General features: G+C 43.5%; 1 protein-coding gene across 1 annotated transcript in view; it reads right to left on the bottom strand.

Annotated features, from left to right (window-relative positions):
* The window catches only part of LOC126292130 (arylalkylamine N-acetyltransferase 1-like), a 110,122-nt gene that overhangs the window by 24,143 nt on the left and 69,724 nt on the right, over positions 1 to 16,255 (bottom strand). The window contains exon 3 of the mRNA XM_049985963.1: positions 3,947 to 4,113. Within this exon, the coding sequence (XP_049841920.1) occupies positions 3,947 to 4,113 (167 nt within the window). The remainder of the gene's footprint in view (positions 1 to 3,946; positions 4,114 to 16,255) is intronic.

Here is a 16,255-nt window from a genome sequence, read left to right as displayed (position 1 = left end):
GGACTGCATTCTTCCACCATCCTCCACACCTACAAATCCCTCATCCCTACTATCCTCTGTTATGCCAATGTTGCCTGGATCTCTGCACCCACACACTTTTACAAGGCCCTCCAAATCCTCGAACCCTATGCTCTTCGCCTTGCCTTCCATATCCGCCTTCCTTCCCCTACACGGCTCCTGTATCAACTGATCCCCTTCCCTCACCTCCTCCTGTTCCTCCAACATCTCTGCATCCTTTACATTGTCCGCAGGCTTGATCCCCCACCCCCTCACCCCCTGGTTTCCTCATTCCTCTCCACCTCCCACCTGTTGCTGCGCCTCTATCGCTGTATCCCTCCATCTCTGCACCTCCACACCCTCCATGTCCTCCATCAGGGCAATTTCCAGCACCTCCCCCTCCCGGATGATGAACTTCACCGTGACATATACCCTTCGTTCCAACTATAACCTGGTCTTGTTCCTCCCCCTTTTCCTCTCCCCTCCTTCTCCCAGAGCGGATTTTCCTCCTCCCCCCCCCCCAACCCCAAGACCCTGCACCCCATTCTTGCCTCTTTCCCTCCCATGTCCCTCCCTACATCCTCTTTGGCGCACACCCCGCCCATCTTGCCCCTCTCTTCCCCTCCCTCCCTTCTTCCCAACTCTCTAATCTCCTTGCGCCTGGCAGATCCTCCGTTTTTATCATCGCCAGTGTGCCATGTCAGTGTTGTGTTTAGTGCTGTGGTGCATCGAGTGGTGTGATTTTAATTGTGTGCTGGCCTTTTGTTAGTATCAGTGTTTGTTATGTGTTATGCCATCCATCGATACTTTTATGCTCTGGTCATACTGTGCCTTGTGTTCTTTCAATTGTCCCAGTGTGTGGTTTTTTGTGTGCTCTACTTTTTTACACTTTTTACCTCCATTTTACAGTCGCCCCTTTTTTGTATATTGTCTTCCATAATGCTCCCCTTTTTTATATATATGGGCACCATGTCTTACCCTTTGTTATTTTTAAATGACTTTTATTGTTTGTTCTTTGTCTTTCGGCTGAAGAGCACAGCATATGCTCCTGCCAGCCCGCTTCGATGGGGAATTGAAATACAATAAAGGAAAAAAAACTGGGGGGGGAGGGGGCTTCAGTCGCTCAGTCAGTAGCTCACTAACTTATTATTTCAGTTGGCGTCTGTCAGTTCACATCACAGGTTGCGACTGTGTGTAGTAACAGGACTAGTGAAAAGAATTGTATAATAGCAAAATTACCGATATTCTCTGCAAGAGGACTATTTACTGATGAGATTGTACCACAACACACGGGCTCTATTAAAGTTAAGTAGCAGCTGTCTGTTCATGTGAATAAAAAAGCCATGTTGATCCATGTGTGCATTTGTGTTGTAGAAACAAGATACCAGCCACCCATAACCCTTGCTTCCCTGGTACAAGACTGTACAGTGGCGACGAGGATGGGAGACTCGCGATGAAGACACTACAGTGGCGACGAGGTCACTACGAAAGGAGTGAGTGAACAGGCAGAAAGAGAACACTACAAGCCTCTACAACGGGGAGCAACTGTCTGATGACGTGTCAGAAGAATAAATGGACGTCACTGTGGAAGATATATGCTATCCAGTAGTAGGTTCAGAGATTAACAGAGCTCTGGAAGGCCTGCTATCAAACAAGGCAGACGATATTAGGTAACATACCCCCAGAAAGAGGCAACCAAGCCGTTATTCAATTTAGTATGGAGGATACATGAGATTGGAGACTTACCATCGAACTTCAAGGAGATTATCACCCATAAAATCCCAAAGATATCAAAGGCAGATGAATGTGAGAACTATGGCGCAATCAGCTTAACGGTTCTTACAGCTAGTTTGCAGATAAGACTACTAAGTGAAGAATGGAAAAGACAACTGAAGATCTTTTTGAGGATGACCAGTTTGGCTTTAGAAAAGGCGAAGATAGATAGGCAGTTCTGACTTTGTGATCAATAATGAAGGCAAGGCTTAGGACGAATTAAGGCTCCTTCACTGGACTTTGCGAATTAAAAAATGCTTTCGTAACATCCTGGAAGATATTGGAAATCACCCGGAAAATATATACGAGCTGCAGGAAAAGATGGGTAATTCATAACATTCACAGGAATCAAGGGAGAACAATAAGAAAGGAAGGTCAAGGCAGAAGAGCACGGATTAAAAAGAGTCTAAGGTAGGGGTGCAGCCATTTGCGCCTAGTATTCATTTTGTACATCGCAGGAGCTGTGACAGAAACAAAGTAGTTTCAGGAGTGAGATTAAAATTCCGGCTGAAAGATTATCCGCTATAATATTCGCCGATGGCATTGCTATCTTCAGCGCAAGTGAGACTAAATTACAAGACTTGCGGAATGGAATGAACAGTCTAACGAACACAGAATATGGTCTGAGAGTAAAGAAAAAAAAGACCAAAGTAATGAGGAGTAGCAGAAGTGAGACTAACAATAAACTATCAACATCGGGGATCACAAATTAGACGAAGTTATGGAAATCAGTTACTTCAGAATGTGTTGCGTTTGTAAGGTTTACCTACTTTTGTTCTGTACAGCATAAATTTGCTTTTTAAATAAAAGAAAGATATTCTGTCAAAGGACAAGGTTGTTGTTGTAGTAGTTGTTGTGGTCTTCAGTCCTGAGACTGGTTTGATGCAGCTCTCCATGCTACTCTATCCTGTGCAAGCCTCTTCGTCTCCCAGTACCTACTGCAGCCTACATCCTTCTGAATCTGCTTAGTGTATTCATCTCTTGGTCTCCCTCTATGATTTTTACCCTCCATGCTGCCCTCCAGTACCAAATTGGTGATCCCTCGATGCCTCAGAACATGTCCAGCCAACCGATCCCTTCTTCTAGTCAAGTTGTGGCACAAACTCCTCTTCTCCCCAATTCTATTCAATACCTCTTCATTAGTTATGTGATATACCCATCTAATCTTCAGCAATCTTCTGTAGCACCACATTTCGAAAGCTTCTATTCTCTTCTTGTCTTAACTATTTATCGTTCATGTTTTACATCCATACATGGCTATAGTCCATACAAATACTTTCAGAAATGACTTCCTCACACTTAAATCAATACTCGATGTTACCAAAATTTTCTTCTTCAGAAACGCTTTCCTTGTCGTTGCCAGTCTACATTTTATATCCTCTCTACCTCTACCATCATCAGTTATTTTGCTACCCAAATAGCAAAACTCCTTTACTACTTTAAGTGTCTCATTTCCTAATCTAATTACCTCAGCATCACCCGATGTAATTTGACTACATTCCATTATCTTCGTTTTGCTTTTGATGATGTTAATCTTATACCCTCCTTTCAAGACACTGTTCATTCCGTTCAACTGCTCTTCCAAGTCCTTTGCTGTCTCTGACAGAATTACAATGTCATCGGCCCTCAAAGTTTTTATTTCTTCTCCATGGATGTTAATACCTACTCCAAACTTTTCTTTTATTTCCTTTACTGCTTGCACAATATACAGATTGAATAACATCGGGGAGAGGCTACAACCCTGTCTTATTCCCTTCCCAACCATTGCTTCCCTGTCATGTCCCTCGACTCTTATAACTGCCATCTGGTTTCTGTACTATTTGTAAAAAGGACAAGGTATGCCTCATAAAATAACCTACGTAATAACAAAGAAAACATATTTTAAGGTGACAATGCTAACATGATTTTTCACATTAGGACAGAGTATGCATCAGGAAAGAGGAAAAGGCAGATTTAAACTTTGAAACGACCAGAACCAGTGAAATATGCAAAAGTAAGACAACATATTGTAGAACGTAGTATCGACCACTGGTGACGCCATTCTCCCAGCAGCAGGATGTTTTATGTTGTGGTCATTTGGATGGCGTCTTCAGCGCGGCTCAGCACTTCACTGCAGGCACAGGGAGTGTTTTTGCTGGATGAAGACTCCCAGGGTGCAGGCAGACCGTGAACTAACCTGGAGGTCGACAAACGCGATGAGCCTGAGAATCTTGCGGAAGGCAGGATCCGGACACGCTTCGGCGCTCTTCACGGCCTCCGCTTCGACCCCCGGCTGGTGCAGACGACTGAGGCTGACTCCCAACAAACTCCCGCTCTCCGTGTCCACTGCCTGCAGCGACAGTCCTGCCAAAAAGTCGACCATCACAGCCCTGTTCGATACCTCAAGCTGGCACGCAGGAATAATGGGGATAATGAGTAAGATTTCTCCGTAGAAACTACATCCACGGCAAGCGTAAGACTTCAAGCTGTTTGGATTTTCACAACTTTTGGGACGCCCAGGAACTCCTCAGATTGCTAGCGGGCTGATACAGTCTCAAAAAGGAAAAAACTGATATCCTGTCTTACTTTTAACATAAGGATTTTCATCTACGAGGTCTCTTAGAAAAATTCCGGAACTCTGTCCACAAAATTTTTCTGTGCTTACTTTTTAATGGTCTTCTTCGAAATACTCTCCTGACGCACCGCTCCCAACACACTTTCCACTTCCGGAAGCAGTCTTCGTACGCCTCTTGCTGGCCAGAAGCGCCGTCTACGAATTTTCTTTTTCTCATCTATCGTTGCAGATCTTCGTCCTTTCAACGGTATTATCAACTTTGGAAATAAAGTCCGCAGGGGCCAGATCTGGGGAGTACGGAGGATGAGGCATCCGGGTGCTTTATTTTTTGTGCAACAGTCACGCACCAACACGGATGAATCTTCGGGTGTGTTATCGTGATGCCATAGCATTGAATTGTCTCGTCACATTTCAGGCCGTTTCCTTCTGAAATTTTCTCGCAGGCGTCGCGACACATCCCGATGGTACTGTCGATTAACAGTTTATCCCTGTGGCATGAATTTATGACGAACTCATCCTTGAAAGTCAAAGTAAACTGCCAGCATGGTTCTGACATTTGACCTGACCTGACGAGCTTTTTTCGGCTATGGAGAACCTTTTCCAAGCCATTGTGAAGACTATACCTTGGTATCAACACCATACCCGTAGACCCATGTCTCATTTACATCTACATGATTACTCTGCAAATCACATTTAAGTGGTTGGCAGAGGGTTCATCGAACCACAATCATACTATCTCCCTACCATTCCACTCCCGAACAGCGCGCGGAAAAAACGAACACCTAAACCTTTCTGTTCGAGCTCTGATTTCTTTTATTTTATTTTGATCTACCTATGTATGTTGGGCTCAACAAAATATTTTCGCATTCGGAAGGGAAAGTTGGTGACTGAAATTTCGTAAATAGATCTCGCCGCGACGAAAAACGTCATTGCTTTAATGACTTCCATTCCAACTCGCGTATCATATCTGCCACACTCTCTCCCCTGTTACGTGATAATACAAAACGAGCTCCCCTTTTTTGCACCCTTTCGATGTCCTCCGTCAATCCTACCTGGTAAGGATCCCACACCGCGCAGCAATATTCTGACAGAGGACGAACGAGTGTAGTGTAAGCTGTCTCTTTAGTGGACTTGCTGCATCTTCTAAGTGTCCTGCCAATGAAACGCAACCTTTGGCTCGCCTTCCCCACAATATGATCTATGTGGTCTTTCCAACTGAAGCTGTTCGTAATTTTAACACCCAGGTACTTAGTTGAATTGACAGCCTTGATAATTGTACTATTTATCGAGTAATCGAATTCCAACAGTTTTCTTTTGGAACTCATGTGGATCATCTCACTCTTTTCGTTATTTAGCGTCAACTGCCACCTGCCACACCATACAGCAATCTTTTCTAAATCGCTTTGCAACTGATACTGGTCTTCGCATTACCTTACTATACGGTAAATTACAGCATCATCTGCGAACAACCTAAGAGAACTGCTCAGATTGTCACGTAGGTCATTTATATAGATCAGGAACAGCAGAGGTCCCAGGACGCTTCCCTGGGGAACACCTGATATCACTTCAGTTTTACTCGATGACTTTCCGTCTATTACTACGAACTGCGACCTTCCTGACAGGAACTCACGAATCCAATCGCACAACTGAGACGATACCCCATAGGCCCGCAGCTTGAATAGAAGTCGCTTGTGAGGAGCGGTGTCAAAAGCTTTCCGGAAATCTAGAAATACGGAATCAACTTGAGAGTTATAATTCAAGAGTTATAATTCTATTAAGAAACTTCTCGTTCTCATTTGAACGAACCAAAGCAAGATACTGTGTCAGGATTTCATGACATGATCCTACTGAGATATTGCACCATTCTGCAATCTCTCGGACATTCAGTCTTCGACTGCCACGCACAATTTCGTGGACGTTCCACACATCAGCGTCGTCGATGTATGTCAAAGGGCGTCCTGAATGAGGGCCATCTTTTTAACTTTCGTCCGGCCATTTTTAAAGGCGTGTGAACCATTCGCATGGCTTAAGCACTCATCACCGTAGCGTACCTGCATCATTTGGTATTTCTCTGTAAATGTTTTCTCACATTTCACACAAAATTTAATGCAGACGCGTTTCTTCGCTAACACTGCGAACTCGAAATTCGCAAACTGTGCGACAAAACGCTCTACTCAATAGAGCACTGAACAATAACTGAGACACATACAACAATGAAACTTCCGGCATTTACGCATTAAACACAGACGCGTGCAGGTATGCCAAAGGAATTTCGCTCCAACACACCATTGGTGCGAAATTACGAATGTTCCGGAATTTTTTGAACAGACGTCATTTATTTACAGAGGAGTGTAAAGCGATTGATTTAGCGGAAGTACTGTCTGTGCCGTGCACACACGAGAAAGTTTCGCGCGACGCGTTATCGACTCCGCTTTGGTGGTGAGATTTTTGGCAGTGCGGAGGTGCCGGCTGAGGGAAGGAAAATCCGTTGGGAAGGTGCATTTAACACTTTCAACGCTGCCCTCTTTATACCCGACACTTGGCTGTGAACTGGCATATTTAATGAATGTTTGAAATTAGATTGCAAAGAACAGGAAAATGATAGGAATATGGTTCTCGCATCATTTAAAAGGAAAAAGTAAGAGCTTTACATGATAGTGAGTTTATTTTACAATATAAAATACAAATGGGTGTTATAATTAAAAAAAGAAAACACAAAAATATCGTGGATAAAAAAGTTTTACATGATCTCTCTCTTCAGTAACGCCATTATTACTGTATCTAAATTTAAAACAAAATATCACTTGACTGTCTAACTGCGGGTACCTGTAAACTAGAGTATTTTAATAGTTCAGATGTAGTTAGCCTTCGTGCGAAAATCCTTGGAAACTCTGTGGGACGCAAAGGCGAACGCCACAGTCCTTGCACCACCATCTACTTCCTTCCTGATGCGCTTACCCGTCTCTTTCTTCCCCCTGTCTGAACATACTTTGCAGTACCTAGTAGTATTCACCTTGTTTGCAGTGGGTGGGACCTTCTCTGGAAAGTGCCTTGCAAATGTCCGAAAAATTTGTGAGGATGAAGCGGCTTGTTGCTGAAAAATATTTCCGCCCTTCTCAGCCAATTTCTTGCTCACTCTGTGAATCAAGTCTACTAGGAATACATTCTACCTACTGTTCTCTTTATATAAAATAAAACTGTTGACAGTTGTCTCTATAAACAAGTGGAAAAACAGCTTTTACCACCACTCAAAGTTTTTCGGGCAAACGGGCTCTTCACTTTATGAACAATTGAGACACATACATACCTGAATCGTCACTTGTACTTTCGTTTGGAGAGTACGAATCCTCCTTGTCAGAACCATCAACTTCTTCATCTCCATAAAGAATATCTAAGATCTCTGCCTCCGTCAACTCGCTGCGCGATATTTTCACGATCGTAAACACCTGTGAATGAGCTGCAGGTAACTTCGACTTTGCAGTGCTCACAGCCGCTCCCATGATGAGATAGCCGATAAGTGCTTGGCTCTTGCGGAAGAAGAACGAAATACGTCCACATTAGTTGACGAAACTGCTTCGGAGACGCGCCAAACGCGCTTACGGAGCCAAATAAAGGCTCGCCCGTACGCTATACGGGCGCCGTCGCCAGCTCAGGGCGGCCGCGCCCGTATATCGTACGGGCACCGTGCCGTAAGTGTTAAGGCCTGTGTGGGCTTGGGGGGGGGGGGGGGGGGAGTTTTTGTTCACGTGCGAGCGAAGTGTTAACCCCGCAAGGACGCTTATAACCGTCCGGTGTCGGTGGGCAATGTGCCTCTCTTCTGCACAAGCCTGAATACTGCCATTTGCACCAACCGTTGGAAGCAGAAACAATTTGTCACCGAAGCAGTTATGTCCTGTGGATACATGTACTGGAATTACCAGCAAGACTTGGATTTATTATTTTGTTAGCGAACTAAAGCTTTCATTTTAGGTAAGAACTTTTCTATTTTGACCTGTGGAAGTGTTAAATCTTGGACATTCTTCAATTTCTGGTGACTCTGAGGGCTACAACGAAGAGGCCCGTTCAAAAATTCCGAAACTTTGTCCACCAATATTTTACGTTTACCCTTTATTTATTCTAGACGGTCTCTTCTACAATTGATACACCACTCCCAATAGCGTTTCCACTTCCGGAAGCAGTCTTGGTATGTGTGTTGCTGGATCACGCAAAGCGTGACCTGCGAATTTTCTTTTATCTCGTCTATCCTTGCAAATCTTCGTTCTTCTAATAGATTTTTCAGCTTTGGAAATAAAAAAAGGCGTCCGCAGGATCCAGATCTGGAGAGTAAGGAGGGTAAGGCAGCAGAGTGGTTTCGGTTTTTGTGCAGCAGTCACGCACCAACAGCGATGAATGTGCGGGTGACTCTGCTCTTGGCCCATGAGTCGTGGAACGAGCTTGGTGACAACAGGATGCGTTTCAAGATGCTGTTACGATTGCGTGACAGGATCCAACTGAAATGTTACATTCTTCTGCAATCTCTCGGACTGTCAGTTTTCGATTGGAACACGCGACTTGAGCGTTGTCGGTAGATGTGGAAGGGCGTCCTGAACGTGTGAAACATTCGTAACAACGAGTACGACGGCTTAAGCACCCATCACCGTAGGCTTCCTGCATCATTTGGTGGGTCTCTGGAAAGGACATCTCGAGTTTCGCGCGAAGTTTATGTAGACGCGTTGCTCCTCTAACTCCGTCATATCGAAATTCGCAAACTGTGCGACAGAATTCTCTAATCAATAGCGCATTGAACAATAACTAACAGAATACAACAATGAAACTTGGGGCAGTTTCACATTAAACACAGGCATGTGCAGGGATGCTAACCATATTTCTCTCCAACAGGCCATTGGAGTGAAATTATGAATGTTCCGGAATTTTTTGAACAGAGTACGAGTACTTTTAGGACTAGCTTGTCAGTGTCATGTTACTGTGTAATCGGTAATATTGCTGTTTTGGGTACCTCCTTTACACATCTGAGTGTTCACACTTAATCAGCCAGTGACTGCGTACTTGCTTTCACGTACTTAACTGGATTTGGACGCGATTCCTCTGTACGTTAAATCAGAATCTTATTTAAAGTTGTTTACGGTCGAATGTCTTGAGTAAATCGTTTGGCAAGTCATACGGTAGTGGAAATTCCTTTATTATGCTGACTGTTCAGAGTTGATTAGTGAACGGCTGTGTACCTGTGTTTCTCTTGTTTATGAACTGACTTTATGTGTATGTGTTGCAGTTGTTTTACTATGCGATTGGCAGAAAACTCACGTCCGTTGTGAGGTTGGCGTCCTTTGTTTAAACGGCGCGACCGAGACACGCTACTAGCTGTAAAAGTTTGAGCAAGTGTGTTGAATAAGAACGGCCGCAGCAGAATGGGTATTTTCTGTTTGGAATTATATTGCGGAAACAATTGCGTATTAGCTGGTTGCTCGAGACTATAGGTTTGTCTACTTAGCATAGGGTTTTGGCAAAAAAATGATGTAGGCTGTGATTTACCATTGTGCATCTTGATTTTGTTTATGTTTCAGTTGCTTCAAAAAATGGTTCAAATTGCTCTGAGCACTATGCGACTTAACTTCTGAGGTCGTCAGTCGCCTAAAAGTTAGAACTAATTAAACCTAACTAACCTAAAGACATCACACACATTGATGCCCGAGGCAGGATTCGAACTTGCGACCGTAGCGGTCGCCCGGCTCCAGGCTGTAGCGCCTAGAACCAGCTCAGTTTCTTCAATGGTATTGTGAGGATGTTACTAAGTTTGGAATGTTATTGTGGCTTCAACGCTTAATGTAGAAGGTGAAGCATTGGGCACTGAAGGCCTTTGTAAACACCAAGAGTTCACACTAGGAAGGACACGCTCATCGCAATAGAAGACATATCTTGTTTCCTACTCAAGCTGCTGAGTGAGTTAACTTTCTGTTATTCTTGTGATTACTCGGTTTCGGTACACGGCTTGCTGCATGGAATTTAGTATGTCATTCTTCCTGGATATTGTTTGCCGCAGGAGTATCTACCTCTAATTAGGGCCTGTTTCTTGGTGCTTCAATGATGCTATGTTAAGCATATGGAAGCTTGCGTGTCCTTGTTTTGAAACACGATAAAGTTCCGTTATTAGATCTCTGTTAGCGTGCGTTGAAATTTTTTGTCTATGTGGATTGACAAATAGCTTCTGGTTTGCGTTCTTAAGGGTGTTGTTTTATGCACCGTCTTACTGGTTCGTGTTAGTCTTGCCTGAAGTCCTGGCTTGTGTGGCCGTTCGAAAGACACTTTATGCGTATAATCAGGAGCAGTTTCTTAGAAATACCTTTGTTAATGGAATTCTACCATTAATTTTGTTAGCTCGAGGCCATTGCTAGTCAGATAATTGCCTTAAAGGTTGTCTTACTGAAATTCTTGTTAGTCGCTCCAGCGTCAGGTATAGCAAGTTGTAATTTACTCATACTGATTGCTAACTGAGCTGTCACCAACCTGATGTAATCGTAATAGTACTGGGTGTTGGTTATATCGAGACTTGTTGTTTTGTGTATCCGATTAGGAATATTTAGGTCTCGTCTTAGCCGCCCTTGAACCCCGTCAAGGTCCCATTCCTTTTTATTGTACTCTCTATAGTAATTATTGCTGTCTTGGTCGTTTAGCCGGTCATTCGGTCTAAATTTGAAATGGCATTAATTACTGTAATGTGGCTTCATCACTTAAATTTTTCTTCTTGAAAGGACGTACTAAAAGGTTTGGTGAAATGTGAACGCACGGTAAGGTCTGAGATTTATTTTGGCTGTTTTTTTTTTATTGGGTAAAGTTTGTGATCCGAAATTTGTGAACCTCTGGAAAGAAATATCCTATTTTTCTGAAATTATTAATAAATTTATTCTTAGCCTGAGACTGTTTATTTCGGTGCCTACACCTTACCGCTGCAGGTATAACTGCCTACCGCCACAAAGCGTTCATATTGGTGCAGAAAAAAGAATATAAACACAGGCTGCGTTAGTGCGACCTGAAATAGGGTCGCCAGCCGTCTCGATACATCGGGATGTCACCGTTATGGACCTTCTTGTCCCGACATCTCGACAACACCCAACTTTGTCTCGATTTTGCAAAATACTGTTACGAGCTTCGCTCAAGTACGGAAGTAACGGAGGTAGCGCAACATGTAAATGCAGCCTTAGTTAATTTCATTTATATCAACAAGTTTACGTTGACGAGATTGTCTTACAAATGACACTTCATGTTTTGTATCGTATATCGACGATGCAAGCACCTTCTACATGTAGCGCCATCATTCGAGAAAATACCAGACTTCTCCAGTTTCTCCAGTAGGACGGGGTTGGCACTATTGAGGCAGCGCCACGCGGAAATCTGCCACTTCCCGTTTGAACAGCGATCTGATAAGACGATTCTTTCTAAACGTAATGGGAACAACGAGTGCAAATTAGTAATGTCTCAAGTCCATTATAATTATCCGGGCTGTTATGCCGTGGTCGGTTGATGAATTCTGTGTCGATTCCCAACGTTTCGTCCCCGTCTGCGGGAGACATCTTCAAGGGGGTCCGTAGGTCGATGGAAGGTCCAACACACCCACTGGCTCGCTACTGACTGCCGCCAAATTCCGTGACCGCGCGCTCCCGCGCCGCGGCGTGACGTCACGTGTTTTGAAAACGTCAGTGCAATTGGCCGCTGTCCGTCGCCGTCGATCGCCGTTGCCATCACCCAGTAGTAGACGGGTGGTACACATCTTCTTTAAAACCGGCATCCATATACCGTTTAATTTCACGCTCTCCTCCTTTCGGTTGAAATTATTCGGGTGTTTAGCGATTTCGATTGCCTCTCTGTAGAGCCTTTCGTAATATCCGCTTGTGGCCGCTAGTACTTGCGTCTCCTCGAAACGAATATTGTGGTTCCCTGGCTGGAAAGCATGCTCCGCAACAGCTGATCGTTTCATTTCTCCTCTTCTACAGTTTCCCTTGTACTCTTCCAAACTTTTAGAGACAGTTCTTTTAGTCGTACCCACATGAACATCACCACAGCTGCATGGGATCCTATCACTCCAACTTTTTCCAACGGTTTGCGAGCGTCCTTGGCAGGCTTAAGGTATTCCTGTATCTTCCTGCTGGGCTTGTAAATTACGGTAATATTCCGCTTCGTCAAGGTCCTCCCAATTCTTTCCGTTACATTATTAACAAACGGCAGGAAAACCTTAGATTTTGCAGTAGCCTGTACGTCAGTATGATTTCTGCGTGGCTGCCTCAACGCACGTTTTATTTCGGCGGACGAATATCCGTTCTTCATTAGTGCATTGTGGAAATGTTCCATCTCAGCGTCGAGCAACTCAGGTTCACAAATATTTCTAGCTCTGTCCGCTAACGTCTTGATAGCATCCCACTTCTGTTGTGGGTGGTGGTTCGAATCCCGGTGAAAATAACGGTCCGCGTGCGTGGGTTTGCGGTATACTTCTTTATGGAGAAATTCGAAGAACAGGCCTTGGGTACTGGCAGCAAAAAACCAAATGTACGTTTCCGATACCTGGATGACACGTTTGTGCTGTGGAGACATGGTAGGGAGGAACTAAGCCGGTTCCACGAACATCTGAACAGTATAAACTCGAGAATTCAGTTTACAATGGAGGAGGATGTAGACGGCAAATTACATTTCCTTAATGTGCTTGTTTCTAGTAACGAAAATGGTAGTTTGGGCCACTCAGTATACCGCAAACCCACGCACACAGACCTTTATTTGCACCGGGATTCGAACCACCACCCAGAACTGCGGCTTATATAGGACTACCGCTTGCTGCTCTCTACCATAGTGTGCCACCAAGTGCAGTGTCGAGTGAACGATACAGCACTATCGGACGAAGACAACGCCAGTGCACCAACGATTCTGACCACAGCGAATCCGATCTTGAACACAGACTGCGTGCTTTCGCTTGCGCCTTCATAGTACTGTATTCATACACTGACAGTTATTCTTATCAGATCAGGACGATATCTTATGTTCTTTGTAGAGATTCGATTTCTGTTGTTCATGTTTCCTTAGAGAAATCTATTCAGTAGTTCAAGGCTACCTGGGAAGTGTATTCTTTGTGAGTGCACCATCCCATAGCGTCATACTTCTGTAATAAGCACCAAAATCATAGCGACCCCAACTTTTCACTGCAAACTTTTCCGAATTTCATGCAGTGTCTTACGCAGGAACGCCAGCAGGGGAGTGGCCGAGGGGGGGGGGGGGGGGGGGTTTGGCAGTAGGGACAGTTGCCCCTACTGAGAATTCATTCAGTTTATGAATATAAAAAATACCTGTAACTTTCGGGATCAGTTATGTATGATTTAAAATACCTGTAAAATTACCATTAAAAGAACCGGAAAATATCGATAAAATGACGTAAAAATGATATAGAATATATGTAAACAGAATTACAGGATGAACTAGAGCAATGAAGAACTTTAAAGGAGAATCGAACTATAATTACAAAATGATGATAAATTTAAAAATTGTGTGTTTCTCTTTAAGAAATCTCGTTCGTCGAAGATGTGCGAATTTGTTATATATTCGTCTTACAGCTATTGCCTACGAAGTATATTTATTACACCCACACGTGGTAGAAATTACCTACAGCAAGTGAGGCAACAATGGGAATAATCAGATGAACCAGCAGTTTATTGTTAACTTTTACAAATGCATTCTTGAGCAACATTTAAGCGTTTTTCCTGACGGCACGCCGATTGTTCGTTCTTTACATATTAAAAGAATCAGTTGTGTCACAAAGGGACGTTAAACACAAAGGTAAAAAAATGATATTTTCCTTGAAAAATAATCTACGATACAGTAACTATATGACGAAAAATACAAAATTAAAGATAGATATCTATAGCCGGAATATTCGAGATTTTAGTAACTGTAAACAGTGCATATCTGATAAGGAAAGAGCGTTTACATGTTAACAAACTCTATATAATAAAATAATAATAAAATAAAGTGAATCTGCCGATCGACAAACTACTACATGTGTACGTGGTCGCATTAAGAATGGTACCCATGGTAAGAGTTCCATCTCGAAAATGTGGACTTGTAGGGTACTAAAATGTCACCCTTCCTGTCCCCACCTCACTAGGTACAAACCTCTTCATAAACCTCAACTGGCAACGCAATACAGTTACGAGACAAATCACACACAGCAAAATTTTATTCTTTCAAATTTCAAATAATGGTTAACAATTGTGAGACACTAATTTAAATTAGCGTATTGTATTAGATCCTTTTCGTTTGCTGAAGAAGTGTTCGAGGATACTTTGTGGCCACTCATATCGCTACTTGTCTGTAGACGTAGGCATATTCGTCATTGGAACTACTGTCAACCAACGTGACGTAGCAGGGTTGGCGTGAGCTCCCTTCAATTCCAGAACGTTCTAGAGGAGTCCTGCTATGTTCTAATAGCAAAATATCGCATAAATATTTCCACATCTATCGCAAGAAACCGCTCCAAACGATCGCGCGAAACCTAAAGTCGCTGGCTTGCGGTCTAATGGACACCGCGCTGTTTCATTGTTGAACCAAACCCCCGCACCCCCTCCCTCCCTCCCTCACACCACTTAGGAGTCACAAGGGCCACCTGTGTTTCTAGGCTTCGTTCCTATAATATGTCCCGGATGTGCCAGTTTAGAAACACACAGCAAATATAAAAACTGATTTTGAGCGTGTTGAAGGCCTGGTGGGACACAACGGCGCAGCCTGCCTGCGCGGGTCGGGCTCGGCGGATGACCGGCGCAAGGAAAGCCGCACAGGCAAAAGCGGCTGCCGCTGCGTCGGCTGTCACACCGTGCAAACGGACGGAACCTCGTCACATGGAAGCCTGCACGTGTAGCGTGGTATCCAAGATCTGCCTCGCGCCGTTGCTGTCAAATGCGCCAGCAAATGCAGACAGCCGCTCCAGGCTGCTGAGAATCTGTGTTGAAACTTGTCAGCCGGTGGCCGGTTGCACTCACACAGGATATTTTCCGCCAGGTCAATTGACTCGCCATTGTCGGAAGTCCAGTGTTTACACACACGGCGTTAAATCAACGTCGCCACAGCACGAGTCAGCAGATTAAAGGCAATGTACTTTCATCATCAAACCCATTCATTTAATTTTAATGTGTTACGTAAATTATTCATTGTTTTTAAACGTACAGTTTTGTTTGAAATGAACAGACAGTAAAATCTAATTATTGTTATAGTGTCGGCTAATGAAAAGGAGAAGGAAAAACCGAATAATTTGCGATCATCATGCAATTAATTTAAGATGGGAGGATGAAGCTTTCTAAACGTTGTTTGAAGGGAAGGATGACAAGATATCCTTCAGTTACTTCCGAATGTCGATTTTTAATTGCAGGAAAACAAGCAGTTCAGCGAGAAAAAGCTTAGGACAGGACCAGACGAAAATGGCGGCAAAATGTACAGTCTGGTAATGTAAATACAGGTTTTACTATAGTTATGATGTTAGTTTTTTATGTTCATAACTCTGGCATGGTACTAAAAGTGCATCAGTATTTCTAAATTGCATATAAGGGGAAAACATCTGGCTTACCATGAGACGACACAAATGCTCTTCAGAGAACAGTAGTAATTCAGTAAGCATATTAGAATGCGTAGGCCCATTCCAAAATAGAGCTGTATCACATGAAAGAATCGTTCTCAGTTAGTACACATCGCAGCTGCAGAACACTATTGTTATGTGCATAAAAGAAGCTTTCACAGTAATGTAAGTGAATTTGACCAGGTTTACACACTTGAGTGTAGTGAACCGTTTTTTCCGGATTGTTAATTTAAATCCAACTGCGTTCACTGCATGAGCAGTGTTTTTAAGCGCCTAAGCAATTATTAGTAGTAAGAAAACAATTTATTGGCAGAATATGGTTCAGAAACTTA

Source organism: Schistocerca gregaria, chromosome 9 (assembly GCF_023897955.1).
Source record: "Schistocerca gregaria isolate iqSchGreg1 chromosome 9, iqSchGreg1.2, whole genome shotgun sequence".
In the NCBI taxonomy this organism is placed as follows: domain Eukaryota; kingdom Metazoa; phylum Arthropoda; class Insecta; order Orthoptera; family Acrididae; genus Schistocerca; species Schistocerca gregaria.
Note: the sequence above shows the minus strand (reverse complement) of the source record. Positions and strands in the feature narration are given on the sequence as shown.